This window comes from Sphaerodactylus townsendi, linkage group LG05, assembly GCF_021028975.2.
Source record: "Sphaerodactylus townsendi isolate TG3544 linkage group LG05, MPM_Stown_v2.3, whole genome shotgun sequence".
NCBI classification, from domain to species: Eukaryota; Metazoa; Chordata; class Lepidosauria; order Squamata; family Sphaerodactylidae; genus Sphaerodactylus; species Sphaerodactylus townsendi.
In genome coordinates this window covers 59,535,785-59,550,589 of record NC_059429.1, presented here as the reverse complement: position 1 = coordinate 59,550,589, position 14,805 = coordinate 59,535,785, and the positions used below count along the sequence as shown (strand labels likewise).

The following is a 14,805-nucleotide window of genomic DNA, read 5'->3' as shown; positions in this document are numbered from 1 at the left end:
TCCTGCCATCACAGAAAACGAATGATTGGGCTAAAATGGAAGCTGTACATGCAGGAGAGCAGGAGGTCTAGAATTGCTTGCATTAACCTCATTTTTGATTCTTACTCTCAGTCTTCTCAGTTTGTTACAAAAGGTTAATGGCTAAGGGGACAACAATGCTATAAGCTACTCTGGGTCCCCACAGGGAATTAAAACAGGATATAAATATCTAAGTACAGAAATGCTCTAACAGCAAAACGAAGATTCCAAAGAAGAAAAGCCCCTGGGAAAAATTTCCCTTCTACCTAAAGCTACACATTTTTGCAAAACACACATTTTCTGTGCCACTTAAATTAAATGGTAAGACTGGTGATAAATGCAATACTCACAGCATTTTCGGGCAGCTTCAATGCAAAGGTCCTCTGCTGTGTACCTGCCATATGTAAACCGAAGAGAAAGCTTCTCCTGTAAATAGAATGCTACTTCCAGTCCTTGCTCTTGAGCATCTGTATTCAGTTCTGTATTTCTCTTGGAGCTTCTCATTTTTGCACAGAAAGCCATAGCTTTGCAGTCTTCTTTTACATTTATATACTATTCACAAAAGGTAAAGGAAATCACAAAGTACTTTAATATTTGATTGTTATTCATTCCCATACAATGCAGCTTTAAGCTTGAAGGAGGGACTGCAGAATAAATACAGAATGTATCATATGCTAACAGTGAATTCAGCCAAATCTTTGGATACTCAAATCCACTGACTAGTACTGTTACCCAAAATGGTGGGAGTCTGTCCCTTTTAGAGTGGGGAATTAGTGACAGCAGACTCTTGGCTTAGCAAAAGGTTTGGCAAGCTTGGGGTCTTTGTTGCCTGTGTATACAGAATTCAGCTCTTGCAAGAAAATCCAAAGGAGAGCAAATAAAATTTAACAATTTTATTAAGGGATAATAGGAGTGCACAAGTACTCAATTATCAAAGCAGAAGAACACACATAAATTCCTAGGATATAAGCAGTGTTGAGTGGACAGATTTGGAATCGATGAAAGGAACTGGGGAATAAGGATTATAGTCTCCTGATCTTGGAGCAGAATGGTCCAATGAACAGAGCTGAGGGCCCGCCCTTAGCTCTGGTAGAAGAAGGAACAATGTGTTGTGGGATGATATCAATAGAGAGGTGTCTAGAGATACTGAACAGTGGCTACTGGGAGAGGGGTCTTCTTATAGGGAAAAAGGGACCCTCAGGGTTATGCAGAATGGACTTTAATCTCCCTGGACAAAGAGGAGTCCTGCCTTTCCGGGGAAAGACAAGAGATAGATATCAGCCTTAAGTGTTGAGTCGTTCATCTAATGTTGAGGCATTACCTTGATGGCCAAGCTTGGGACTGAACGGAGGTGGGAGGAGACTGATGAAATTACTGTGTCCTTGTATACACTAGCCAATGAAGAGACTGGGCTCCCCATGTTGGCATGGCACTGCTAGGCACCTTAAGGATTGGCAGGATGGGTAGAGACACTGTTGTTAAAACAGAGCTCCCCTCCTCCACCAGGGGTCAGTCTGGTAACAGTACTTTGAATGTGAATGGGAAAGGAAGATCTTTCTACAAACTTAAAAAAAGGCCCTGCAGAAAAATGTGGGAGGAAAATAAATAATAAAAGGAGTAGCTTAAAGCAATGGATTCCCTCAGTGATTGTTGCTAAGCAACCATATTATACAAGGATGGGTTCTCTCAATAAAAAAAAACAAGTTCTATGTCATCTAGAATTCAGTTTTAATTCCGGGAGATCTCCAGGTCTCACCTGTTGGTTTGCAACACTAGGCCTGGCAGAAACCTCTGGGTGATTTGATACCCCCTGACCAGCATGACTCAAATAGGCCTGGTTGCTATATTTTAATAGCAGCCATCCAATAAAAACCAGTGTGGTGTAGTGCTTAAACACTTCAGTAAAATTAATCAGTCTCAGTTTGGAAAACATATCTAAGTTACAAGTCATAATTTCTTACACTACATGGTTTGGTTTATTGTTCTTTCAAGCTGTGCTTGCATTAAAATACAGTCTTAACACTAATAGGAATATAAGCAAATGACAATGATACGCATACCGGCATTTATATGAATGTCCAATCCTCCAAGCCAGCAGAATGGTCTCGTCAAAAAATCCAAAATTCATTCAGTCCTGGCTAAAAACAAAGAGAAATAGTGTCAGTTCACAAGATAATATGGTACTGCAGAGCTACAATAATTAAAACCTCTCCAAAGCCCAACTCTTGCAAATGAAATGTTCATTAAACTGGAATAAGTTTTCTCTTATAATGGAGTTCTGCACTCTAATTATAGCAGAAAAAGTTAGCAAGGCAAAAAAACACTCATGTTTACACTGACATTTGAAAATTGCTAAGTGATCACTTTAGAAACTGACACGTTGACTCTTGATATGAACAAAGAACAGTTTCCAAACACAAAAGAATTACGTAGTTCAGTATCTTTCACTTTTCTAGTTCCAGAGAATATTTTTAACTGGCAACCAGCTAAATGGGACTCACTTCCACTTTTTACTAAGTATATGTTTTTGCTTCTCTCTTCCCTCCCAAGTGTCAACTTGTCTCTTCTTGTGTCAACTTGTGCCCCATCTTCCCATCCCACTTTTTAAAATGGTTGGTAAAAGGACCAAAAAAGTGGTTTGTGCTCTTGGTGCAACCCATCTTAGGCTGTCTCTCAACACAAATTTGGGTCCTGACCCTGTAGCCTAGTACTCAGAACATTGGCCTTGAGAATGAGGGCATCCTGGCACATTTGCGTACTCCTCTTTCCATCATCCTAAGAGGCAGGAACTAGACTGCTCTTTCCCCCGCTGATGGGGAGGGGAGTGCCCACCATCTTCAGTTTGGAGGCTTCCTCAGCCCCTGAAAACACTACACCACATACCTTCAGCCTTCCTTCATCCCAACCTCCTGGTCAGGAAAACAAAACTTAAACTTTAATAGGTATAAGTAACACTGTAGGAAATAGAGAGGCTCAAACAGTAATAGTTTGATAAACTAACATCCCTGCTGGCAGACAGTTCCCCCACAACTGAAGACAAAAAATCCCCCCAAAAAGCTTGAGTAGGTCCAGGATATTCTCAAACAAAAAGAACCTCCACAGTTAAGTCCCATATTACATTTTCATTTGAGAAGAGGACATCCTGGCATGACTGGGATGTGACAAAGCCATATGTCCAACCACAGACAGAGGCCTGTCTACACCAACTGCGGCAACACCTTTTGGCCAAAGGATCCATCTGCTGCTGCCAAAGTGTCCATTTTGTAATGCCTGAAAAAGGCTGACTTGGATGCCCAAGTTGTTGTTTTGCTTATATCTTCCACTGAGGCATTTGTATGGAAGGCTGCTGTGGCTGATACTCTTCTAGTAGAATGTACAACCTATGCTGGTTGGTCTAAGATCTTGACATAAACTATCTTCTAAGAACTGCAGTATCTGGGGAAAATGTACTGACCATGGTTGGTATTACTTCCATCTCCACCTTATCACGTATGCCTTCCATATGTAGACATATAGATATGAAGTCGATGGCGTGGTGGGGGTGTTCCAGGGCGGGGGCATTCCGGGGTGGGAGCAGAGGATGCACTGGTGCACCAGGCGCTTCCCCCCTTGCTACATCTCTGTTTCCACCACATTCTGTTGATTTTGCATAGCATTTTGGGAATGATTGGAAATAAGGGGAAGGCATAAAGGAGACCTATTGGCCATGGCTCCATCAGGACATCCACTTGTTGTGCTTCAGGGCACATGTATTGGGCGACAAATCTTGATGCCTTGGCACTTTGTGCAAACAGATCTCCAAACAGATCTACTTGTGGACCCACTCTTCCGGATCTAGTTGGTTTCTGCTTATCCAGTCTGCTTGGATGTTTAGCAAATCTTCCACTTTTATAAAGACTATGGGGATTTTACCCCACACCATCTTAAGAATGTTGTAGGGCTAGGCAGACCACTCTCTACTCAGGAAGTTTATGCTGGGTCTGGATTCCGTCCCAGTGGGCAATAGGCTCCCTAACTCTCCAGTTTTATATGCGTAGTAATCTGTATATCTGCAGGCCACGTCTGAGGAAGCAGGAAAAGAACTGAAGAGGGTGGGCACGCTCCTCCCTATTGGGGTGGAAAGAGCAGTCTAGTTCCTGCCTCCTTGGATGATGGGAACAGAAGTACCCAAATGTGCTAGGATGTCCTCCTCCCCTCAAACAAAAACTAGTAACTTCACAATCCCTCCTAGCTAAATTGTTTAAAGGCAATGTAAAGCACTGCTTTTGTATAGGAATCAAACTACTTTGTGTTATTTAAGAACACCAACATTCTGTTTATGCAGAAATCTCTAGCTACCAGATCCTGCACAACATATGTAAGTGTGGTTTTCTCCTGCAAATTCTAAAGTATAAATCAAATTGTGCGTGTGTGTATTTCTAACTTTTAAATTCCATGAATATGTCAAATATTGAAACTTTATAAGCTATATGTTATATGTATAATATAAGTTATAAATGATGCATTTAATGTTGTTAAAGTAGTAAAATTAGTTAGGTTTGGCAGGACACTGAGTACTGAATACCTCAATTTTCCCCAAAATTTTAGTCTCCCCCCCCCTCCCAAAAAAACAAAATGTTTTCCATGGTCTCAACATTTCCAGAAATTTTACATCTCTAGAAATGTTCAAGCAACACCTGCTTATCTAGTGTAGGATAAGACAGATCCTCTGTTCTTTTGAAAGCTGGCTCACTCCATTAGGGGTCTACATGTGACTGTAGATCATGCTGTAAATACATGCCTGAACAATGATACCACACCACTTAGATGAAGCTTGGAGATTCCACAATAAAAAATGCCCTCTCAATTTTTGTACAAATACCAACCACGTAACACCAGTAATTCACAAATGCCAGTATTTAATTATATGACACCTTGCTGCCGATGAGAAAAAGAAATCACATGTACCCAAGACTGCTGGAATTGTGGCCCTTTATTAAGATGGACAGACCAGTTCATTTCCGTTGTTCTTTTAATAACTTACAACTACTTAAAATAGGAGTAATAGATTTGCCTCTAGCATTAAAAATGAGTACTGCTTTAAAATGTGAAGAGCAAAATGTACAGCTTTCCCGTAAACCCCACCATCACTCAAAACTATTGCTTTTCAGAACTGCTTTTATGCTACACTTAACCCCACACACACACCACTCTGGTTTCCAATTATTGAAGCTGTTCCAGGAATACAAAAAACAATGAGTGCAATATTTTGACAATAATCTTCTGGGGACCAAAACAATCAATATTTAGTCAATAACTGCACTGCTGAGCTGTCTTCATATCTTTGCATTTGCAAGAAAGGTTCTGTTCTTTTTTAAACCCCAAATATGCATGAAGTTAGTCAGGAAATTATTCTACTACATCTTATTACTGTAACTGTGTAGCATATACAATTATTTCTCAGAATGCCCAATAGGTTTATTTTTTTTAAAAAAAAAGAGTATGGGAAAAGAAGCCCATTCTCATAATCCTTCTTTTCCACAAAGGAGCAATTTTAAACAGGCCTACACAGACTTCCATTCAGGTCTATCCAGGGGGGCATAACCCAGGAAATGCCCTCACAGTTGCACTGCACTAGTCTGAATTTGGTTAACTATTCGTACAGTTCAGGGGGGACATGGTGATAGTACTTTAATGCACAGCATTCCAAGATCTGTTACCAATATGTGTACACGATGGTTTATGATATAATACATTCTCTGATCTGTCATTGTACGTTTTTGTGCAAGATCTTGTACTATGTTAAAGATATCTACATTTGGACGGAACAATTTTTGCATTATCCATTCCCACCCACGCAGGGCACTCGCAGCTTCATTTTCAAATGGATCAAAGATCAACACTAAAGCTCTGCTAGTAAATATTTGAGGGTTTTTGCTATAAGAATATCTGGATATTAAGAGTTTGATTCTGCATTTTCTGCTTGTCAAAAGTAATTAACCTGTCTCCATTTGTGTCCACAGAATTTAAAGGGAATTTCTCAGAATGCACAGCAAAGAGACAGTATTCTACATTTGTCCTCTTCTGTCAAAATTAAGTACATTTTTTTTCAAATAAATATCAAGCTATTTATTATTGGTTTAATTTCTCCACCTCCTTCAACATCAGAAAAGCCCATCCACTGTTATGTTCTCTGAATATACGTTTTAAAATTTGAGTTCACATCCACAACTCAGAAATCATGATAAGTTCCTACACATACTTGTTAAGAAAAAGATCTCATTGACTTCAGTGGAATTTGTTTCTGAATACATATGCTTAGGCTTTCACTGTTAATGTCTCAGCTTGGGGTGATACCATGCTTCAGGGTACAACAAACAACTTGAACCCTGTTTAGACAATCAAAAAAATTCCCTTAGAACATGTTAATTAAGTTACTAATAATAATTTAAATACCCCCTAATCTTACTGAAAATTAGGGCTCCCCCCGCCCCCTGCAAACAATGATCATGTCTCTACAGGTTGAAACAACAAACACAACAGAAATATGATGTAGCATTTCTTTAGGGTTAATCCTATTATAGCTTTATCCATAGTATCCGTTTAAATGCTAATGGACTTGAAAAATATTTTAAGTTTTCAAAAATATGTATAGACAGTCAATAAATTCCCAAATTATTAATATTTTCTGGTCTTATGGTCTGCCAAGCTATTCTTTAATTAATTTCTCTGATTAAAAGAAACAAGTTCCTGTTCCAGTTCCTTCATAATTATCTGTCTCCATTCAGATGTATTAAGAAGAGTTTTGATATTATGCCAGACTGTCTTCTCAGCAGTTTTCCATCTTGAAAGATGGACATCAGAGGCATATCGGGGGAAATGGCACCCAGGGCAACACCTGCTCCGCCCCCCAACCCACTTACCTTTGAAACCTGCAGGGAGGTCGGTGGGGGAGGCTCAGGAGGCAGCGAGCGGCTCAGTGGGCACCTGACGCCAGCTCCTGCACTCCCTACCCTGATAGAGGTAGAGAGGCTGGCAGAGGCCAGCGCCGGGCCAGCAGCCTGCCACAAGCCCGCAAAAGTGCCCCTCAAGTCGAGAGGCGCCCGGCAGGCCTGCAGCAGGCTTCAGTACATGGGGGGTGATTTTGTGCCCCCTGCGTGATCTGATGGGTGGTGCCCAGGGACAAGGGACATCCCCTGTACCTCTGGCAGGTACGCCACTGATTGACATGGTTGGTGATTACAGCAAGAGCCACAGCGAGTCAGCATGATCCCAACCACATTTTTTCTCAGCTAGCTGCAAATCAAATTTTGAGGGAGGGGTCAAGTCATTATGAGATTTTTAAAAAAATGAACTCACAAATAATTTAGAAGAAAATAAACTAAGATCCAAGTGCAAGAGGGAAAAGCTTCCAAATATTATGTTTCTTTTGCAACAGTCTGACCAAATATTTTCTTTCAGCCAAAGTATCACCACATAATATTTAGAAGTTAGTCTTAGAGACTTTTGACTTCCAGATTAACCTATTTTCAAAAGGTACTGTATGAAGTTCATAAATCCTGAATCCTTATTGTAACCACCTTTGGAAAGTGAAAAATTCAAATTAATGTTACAAAACTTTTTACTCTGAAAACCATGTGAAACAAGATGAAATACTGTAATATTCCTGCAAACAGCTTATTGTATGGTAGCCCTCTTTTCTTTTAATGTAACAATTCACAACATTTTATTATATGGTACTTCTGCAAAAATTTCCTTTAGCAAAGATGGTGAGTTGCGGGGTAGAATCAGACTGGTCTCCCAGCAATATCTCCAAGTCATCCCTCGTTTCCTTCCTTCAGGAAACTGAGAGTACATTCCCATATAATTCATGGAAGCTTATTTCTGAGACAGAGACTTTAGGATCACAACATTAACGTCCAACAATGGGCTTGCATTAGACCAATGAAATTATATCTCTTTGTCCTGAACAGAAAAAAAAATACACAGGAAGAGAAAATACCAAGAAGTTTGCCTGAAGAACTGCCTCACTCCTTATACCCAGCACTCCAAGTCAACCCAACAGGTCCTACTGGAGGTACTACTTCACCAGCCAGGCTCACTCAGCCACAGCAAGGGAAGCTCCTGTTCAGTGGAGAATAAGGATACCTCATTGTTCATTCATTCATAAGCCTTTATTGGCATAAAGTTTATAGCACAGTATAAAAAAAAGATAAGAAAAAAACACAAATTACAATTGATAAAATTAAAAAAGACAAATCATTAAAAATATAATACCTCATCGTCGAAGGCTTTCACGGCCAGAATCACTGGAGTGTTGTGGGGTTTCCGGGCTGTATGGCCATATTCCAGTAGCATTGTGCCAATAGAAGAAGAGTAGAAGAAGAGTTTGGATTTATATCCCCCCTTTTTCTCCTGTAGGAGACTCAAAGGGGCTTACAAGCTCCTTTCCCTTCCCCCCTCACAACAAACACCCTGCGAGGTGGATGGGGCTGAGAGCTCCAAAAAGCTGTGACTAGCCCAAAGTCACCCAGCTGGCGTGTGTGGGAGTGCACAAGCTAATCTGAATTCCCCAGATAAGCCTCCACAACTCAAGGGGCAGCAGGGAATCAAAACTGGTTCCTCCAGATTAGAATGCACCTGCTCTTAACCACTATGCCACTGCTGCTCCTAAAACATCTAGTATTCATTCACTTTAAGGATAATGATTCTTTTAAAAACGACTTAAAAATGAAAACAAGTGTTCAGGTATCTACATGATGGTCTCATTAGACAGTTTCCATTCCTACTTTCTCTGAGCTGAAGTTCTGCCAAGATTATACAGCCTAATCAGGATACAACTGCCTTTGGATGAATTTGCCAACAGCAAATGGTATTGGCTAGTAAGCAATAGACTGCATCGCAACATAATGGTAATCTTTCTGAAATTTTTGAGAGTATGTACAGTATCAGGTGGTAATCTCAAAATAAGCAGCCTCTAGCACAAGTGTTGCTGTTTACAATAGGTTCAGATATTTCCTGGTGACCCCCATATTATCTCCCTTTCCCTGCCTCATTCTCTCCTTGACAGCCATGCACCAACCAAACCTTCTATTTGCCTTCCATCTTCAGCTATAGTTATTATTTATTTTCTTCCTTTATACCCCTCCTTTCTCCATTGTGGGGACCCAAATATCTCACATTATTCTCTTCTCATTTTTTTCCTACAACAACCTTGTGAGGCAAATTATGCTGAAAATATCAGCCCAAAATCACCCAGTCAGCTTCTACAGCAAGATGAGTATTCTTCCAGACCCTACTGCTACACCACATTGGCTTTCATAGGATGCCCAGTGTTGAACAGTAGCAAGAAGCCAGGTCTAGGTGTGTCATGAAAGTCAGGTGGTATCAAGTCACCCAGCAGCTGCTGCCAGGCCTGGTCCAGATGAGTCTTCCCTCAAAGGCCAGAACAACCCTGGAAAGAACCCTGTCCTCTCTTCCTGCCTCTCCCTACTCACAGAAACCAAGCCTCTGGAATTATGCCTAGCAAGGGTCACAGAGAAAAATTTGTTAAAGCTACAGGCACTCCTTTGATCATTTTGGGATTTAAGCGTGTGTGTAATTTCTGATTTTCCTGCACATCTGGGGCATTGTTCAGGTTTGTAGAAAGATCTGTCTTGTCCATTAACAGCTCCAGTTACTGGATTTAAATATCCTCAAATTTGGTTAACTTTGCTGTTCGTATAGAAATATGGTTGATACAGAGTTGGGTATTTGGAGGGGGGGTCCATCCACTACTGCTAGCAGGAGGTGTAGTAAGAATAAGCTTTCTTCTGAAGAAAGGGTTTTGCTGTTAAGGGACAGTACTAAACAGAAACTTTCAGGCGCTCCTTCCATCTGAAGCTAGACAGGCATAAGAAAGGTCCTTCTTGGTCATAGCGCCAAAACTATGGAGGTCCTTCCTGGGGAAATGCATCTTTCTGCCTTCCCACAGAAGATGAAGAGTTTTTTTGTTGTGCATACACCTAGTAATTGTCATCTTCTCACAGATTTTTGGTATAAGGAGTATTTATAGGTTTGGGGTGGGGGGTTATTATACCTACTTTATTTTTTTAAAATATTGGAATATTTTAACATTTTGATGTTTCACACCCTGGGAACCCTATTTGAGTACTTAGGTAGCATATAAATGTTTTAAATAAATAAATAAGGGATGGGGGCAAGAGAAAAAAAGGAGGATAATATCCAATGGTGCAAAGTGTCACCAAGTCACAACTGACTTATGATGATTCCATAAGGTCATCAAGGCAAGAGACTTCAGGCGTGGTTTGCCACTACCTGCCTCCATGTAGGCTGAGAGAGTTCTGACATTCAGGATGTTTTGGGAATAAACAGTGGTTGTAATATGGGAAGGTCCCCAACTAATTTTTAAAACTTTTTATTTTGCATTCCAAAGAAAGACATTATACTTCCCATCCACTAAACTACATGACCTCATGATTAAAAATCCCACATGCTTTGCTGAAGTTTCAAGTTCTCAGCACTTTTTATCATTACTATATTTGCATAATCTCTGGATTGTATGTTTAACTGACATGACACAGAACTATGCCCACTGATAGAGCAGTCACATTGCACAAGTGTGCTACTCTTTCACTGGGTAATTCTTGATTTTCTTTATGCCACTACCAACAAACTTTTAATTCCAGATGAGCAGGTATGCTAGACTTGTAGAAAAAAAGGATGGGGGGGGGGGGAGAGAGAGATGATAGAAATAATAGTTTATAGTGTTTTAAGCCATAGATAAATAAATAGGATAGATTAGATAAAATAGATTAGATAAGAGAGAGAGAGAGTCACAAGGACTATATTAGAGTGACTTATAACACATCATATATGTAAGAATCATATATTAGTTAGAGAAGTTAGAAAAGGGCTTTTGGGGAAACACACAGACACAAATTGGCCTTGCCTGAGACTGTAACCACATTGGAATGTAACTGATGAGAAAAGAAGAGAAGCAGAGAAACGCTGATAAAAAAACAGGGACAGGTTGGGTTGGTATGACAACCAATCCTGGGAAGGGGTAGACTCAAGTATATGCCCAAATATAGAAAGCAAAGGTGGGCTATGGGAGGGGCGAAAGATTAAAAGCATGACAGGCAGTCTATACATCTTCACAACCCAACTAATGGATAATGTTGGAAGAGTTGCTTGGGGAGGTTTAATGGGAAAAGTATAAATAATGTTTGTGAACAATAGAGCTCTGAGACTCCTCCCTGAAGTTCACAGGAGATCTCCTGAAATTGCATTTGAACAAATAAAACTTTGAAACAGAGGAATCTTTTGGAACTGGTTTATTTAACCTGGCAGGGCTTTGCTCTGTGCTTAACAGGGATGGGACAGTGACACCTTAAAGACTAACAACATCTGCTCCAGCGTAAGTCTTCATAAACTCACATCAACCTGTTGTTCCGCAAAAAACTTTGATTTAATACAGGAAGTTCTTCCTAAGGTTTTAATTCCAACTCATGCACAGGATGTCGCTGGCACATCTGGGGGAAACTGCTTTTAAAAAATTAATCATCTTACAATGGTTTTTACCAAGGGGAAAGATGAATACCTTGGCAACATGAACACTTTCCTGTAGTTTACTGCAGGCAGGTTTACATGCACGTTAAACACTATGTGCTTCATTTAGTGTTTAATTATAAAGTGCATTAAAAAAGATTGAAGATGTGGTACACAGTGTTCATGTCTGTACAGAAAAGTTACAAAAATGCCTGATTTCATTTCAGAGTTCCAACATTCTGAAACTTTTGCTTAATTAAGAACACACTGCATCAGGAATACCGGTTTGATTTTTCCTAGCAACCAATGAATACGTGCAGTGTATGTATTTTAAAAAAAACTCTTCAAACTCAACAGAACTTGAGAGCGGTTGACAAGAAAAACCATACTTCAGCTTCAGAAGATTCTGCAAAAATAAAATTGTTGTTTTAAAATATTCCTAGATTTCCTAGTTTCCTGGACTTTGAATTCCAGGGCACAGAACTTTGTTACCTGTCCAAAGACTGAGGGATTTTTAATCAGACAGGAACTTTTCAATGCACTGACAATCCTGAAGTTCTGATGAGCAGGGGCCCTATCATCTTTAAACAAGCCTCAATACACAAAAAGCATCTGAAGAATAGATGATGTAGGGTCTCTACCTCCCCGGACAAGCAAAGGGCGGACCCTCGCCACGCAATTTCTGTAAATAAACTGATTGCAGACTTTTAGCGGTTATCATAGGACACAGATGAGCAGCAACCCTTCAGATGCAACAATGCACCTTCCCCTTTCCCTAGTTATTTGCATTTTCAAAATAATATTGCTTTTAGGCTCAGCATGAATTCATTTTCACAGCAGCCCTGATAAGTTCCCATCAAATCTCATGCTGATGTCAAGGAAAAAGCAATTTCTTCACTAGAAAATTCTAAATACAGCATAATTTCCTGTAATAGCAATGTAGCAGTATCAGAAACAGCTCAAAAATTCAACCTTTTGGAAATGACTAACTTACTAAAAAATGAAAATTTATGACTCGCAAATATGTAAATAGATTTTTCCAAATATGAAATTTTATATAAATTAACTCATTTTTCAGATTTTAGTACTAAAAGTGAATGATGTAGCTTAACTAATGATAAATATGTTTGGTTAATTTTAGTAGAATTTCTAAATCCAGGAATCAAATGAAGTGCAAGGGTCTTCAACCTTTTTGTGTCTATGGGCATCTTCAGAATTCCAACAAAGGGCAGTGGTTACAAGCAAAAAGGGCAGTGGTTACAAGCCGTGAGAGGTGAGGCTAACTACAAATTGTCAAGGACTGAGGTTATATCATCATATCTATACAATGTTTCCCAAGTGTGCCCCCTATCTGCAGATATCTATATCTGCAGATCATGGCCACACATACCCAAAACAGATTTTTTTTACAAACTTGGGGGAATCCCCTGGATTTGTAAAAAAAAAACACTATAAAATCTTACATAAAAATGCACACTTACCTTTATGGCTCCTAAAAGCTGCTGCTGCTGCAGCAGCACCCAGGAGCCTGGTTGTGGCTTTAACAAATGCATGTTATGTGTGGGAAGCTTCGGTCGGTCTGCCTAAATTAGTTCTGAGTGAGCTTCCAGAAAGGGTGATGTATGTGTATTGGGGGGGGGGGTGTTGTGGGGGGGAAGAGTCTCAGCAAGGGGAACAAAAAAACAAGAGACAGTGTTATGGCAAGAGGAAGAAAGAGAAAGACTAATGGAATAGGGGGGCAGAAAGAGTACTGGGGTGAAGACGCAGAACAGGAGTAGCGACGGTGAGGCAGAAAGAATGAAAGCATAAGGGAGAAGAATAGTTGGCTTTTATAGCCCATCTTTCTCTATCTTAAGGAGGCTCAAAGTAGCTTACAATCACAAGTGAGACAGGTGGAGCTGAGATAATTGTGAGGGAACTGGCCTAAGGTCATCCAGGAGGCTTAAAGCAGAGGAGTGGGGAATCACACCCGGTTCTCCAGATTAGAGTAGGCACTCTTTACTATTACATGACGCTGGCAAGAGAAGTGGGGTAGGACAGGGGAAGAGTAAAAGGCAGAGATATAATTTTCCTGGGGACCAGAAATGAACTGTAGGGAGGGGGCACCCCCCCCAGTTCCTTCTGGTCCCCATGAAAATTCTAATAGTGAAGTTGGTCAAATTCAAATATTCCCAAATCCAGTGTCTGGAGCAATGAATAGACAAGGCAGATCTTTCTACAAACCCAAAACACTCAAAGTTTCCAGAAAAATGAAAAAAAATTAATCAGAAATTTAACACTTCCAAAATGATAAAAGGAGTGTCTGTAGTTTCAAAAGTAAAACTCAGTGCCTGTTGCTAGGCAACCACAACATTCCCATAGGGGAAGAGGCAGAGTCCTTTCCAGATCTACTTTGGCCTTTGAGGGAAGAATTGGGGCCTGGCCTGAGAGTAACCACTGGGTGACATGATACCACTTGACTTGCATGACTTACTTAGGCAAGGCTGCTTGCTACTGTTCAGCCGCACTTATGCAAGGCTGCTTGCTACTGTTCAGCCGCACTCTGAAAGCCAGCGTGGTGTGGCAGTGAGAGCTTCACAGTAGGGTCTGGCAGACCCAGGTTCAAATCCCCATCTTGTGGAAACTCACCAGGTGATTTGGGCCAGTCGCATATTTTCAGCCTATCTCCCCTCACAGGATTGTTGTGTGGAAAAAAGGAGGAAAAGAGAATAATGTAAATTGCTTTTGTTCCAGCTATGGCATAAGGCAGGGGATAAGTAAATCAATAATAAGTACAGCTGAAGAATAGAGCAAATAAAAGGTAATTTGGTGAATGGCTATGGAGAAAATGAGGCACAGAAAGAAGAGAGGATACGGGAGTTGCCAGGAGGAGAAAAGAGGAAATAGCATGAAAATACAGGGGAAAGTGATGGGTTCACCACAAGGTCTTGAGGGTTCCTTATCATCCATGTAGTTTTCCTAGGTCAAGAGTTCCCAATGTGGTATCCTTGGTCCACTGGCACTTGCCAACACTTTTCCTGGTATTCTCCAATTGTTTTTTAGAAAGTAGGCAAGAGCATGCGTTGCTTTTGCCCAGCAAGGCTTCTGATTGGCTACTGAAGATTTGATAGCCTCTGCAGATTTTGTAAACATTATTTTGGGTTGGAGGTAGGGTTTAGTGATTCCTCAACTTATATGTAACAAATAGTTGTACAGTGGTATTTCTAAATTGTTTCATATAAAACATAAATTTATAGATCTTAACACACTTCAAATAGG

General features: G+C 40.3%; 1 protein-coding gene across 6 annotated transcripts in view; it reads right to left on the bottom strand.

The window, feature by feature from the left end:
- JAK1 (Janus kinase 1) overlaps nt 1–14,805 on the bottom strand; it is a 96,300-nt gene that overhangs the window by 40,362 nt on the left and 41,133 nt on the right. For 5 of the 6 annotated variants that reach the window (XM_048499036.1, XM_048499038.1, XM_048499039.1 and 2 more), the window contains 2 exons: nt 2,079–2,156; nt 369–570 (listed from right to left, as the gene is read on the bottom strand). In XM_048499036.1, coding sequence (XP_048354993.1) covers nt 369–570; nt 2,079–2,084 — 208 coding nt within the window. In that variant the 5' untranslated portion in view covers nt 2,085–2,156. Of the gene's footprint in view, nt 1–368; nt 571–2,078; nt 2,157–6,259; nt 6,280–14,805 lie in introns of those variants that run through there. The other variant, XM_048499042.1, reaches the window with a different exon arrangement.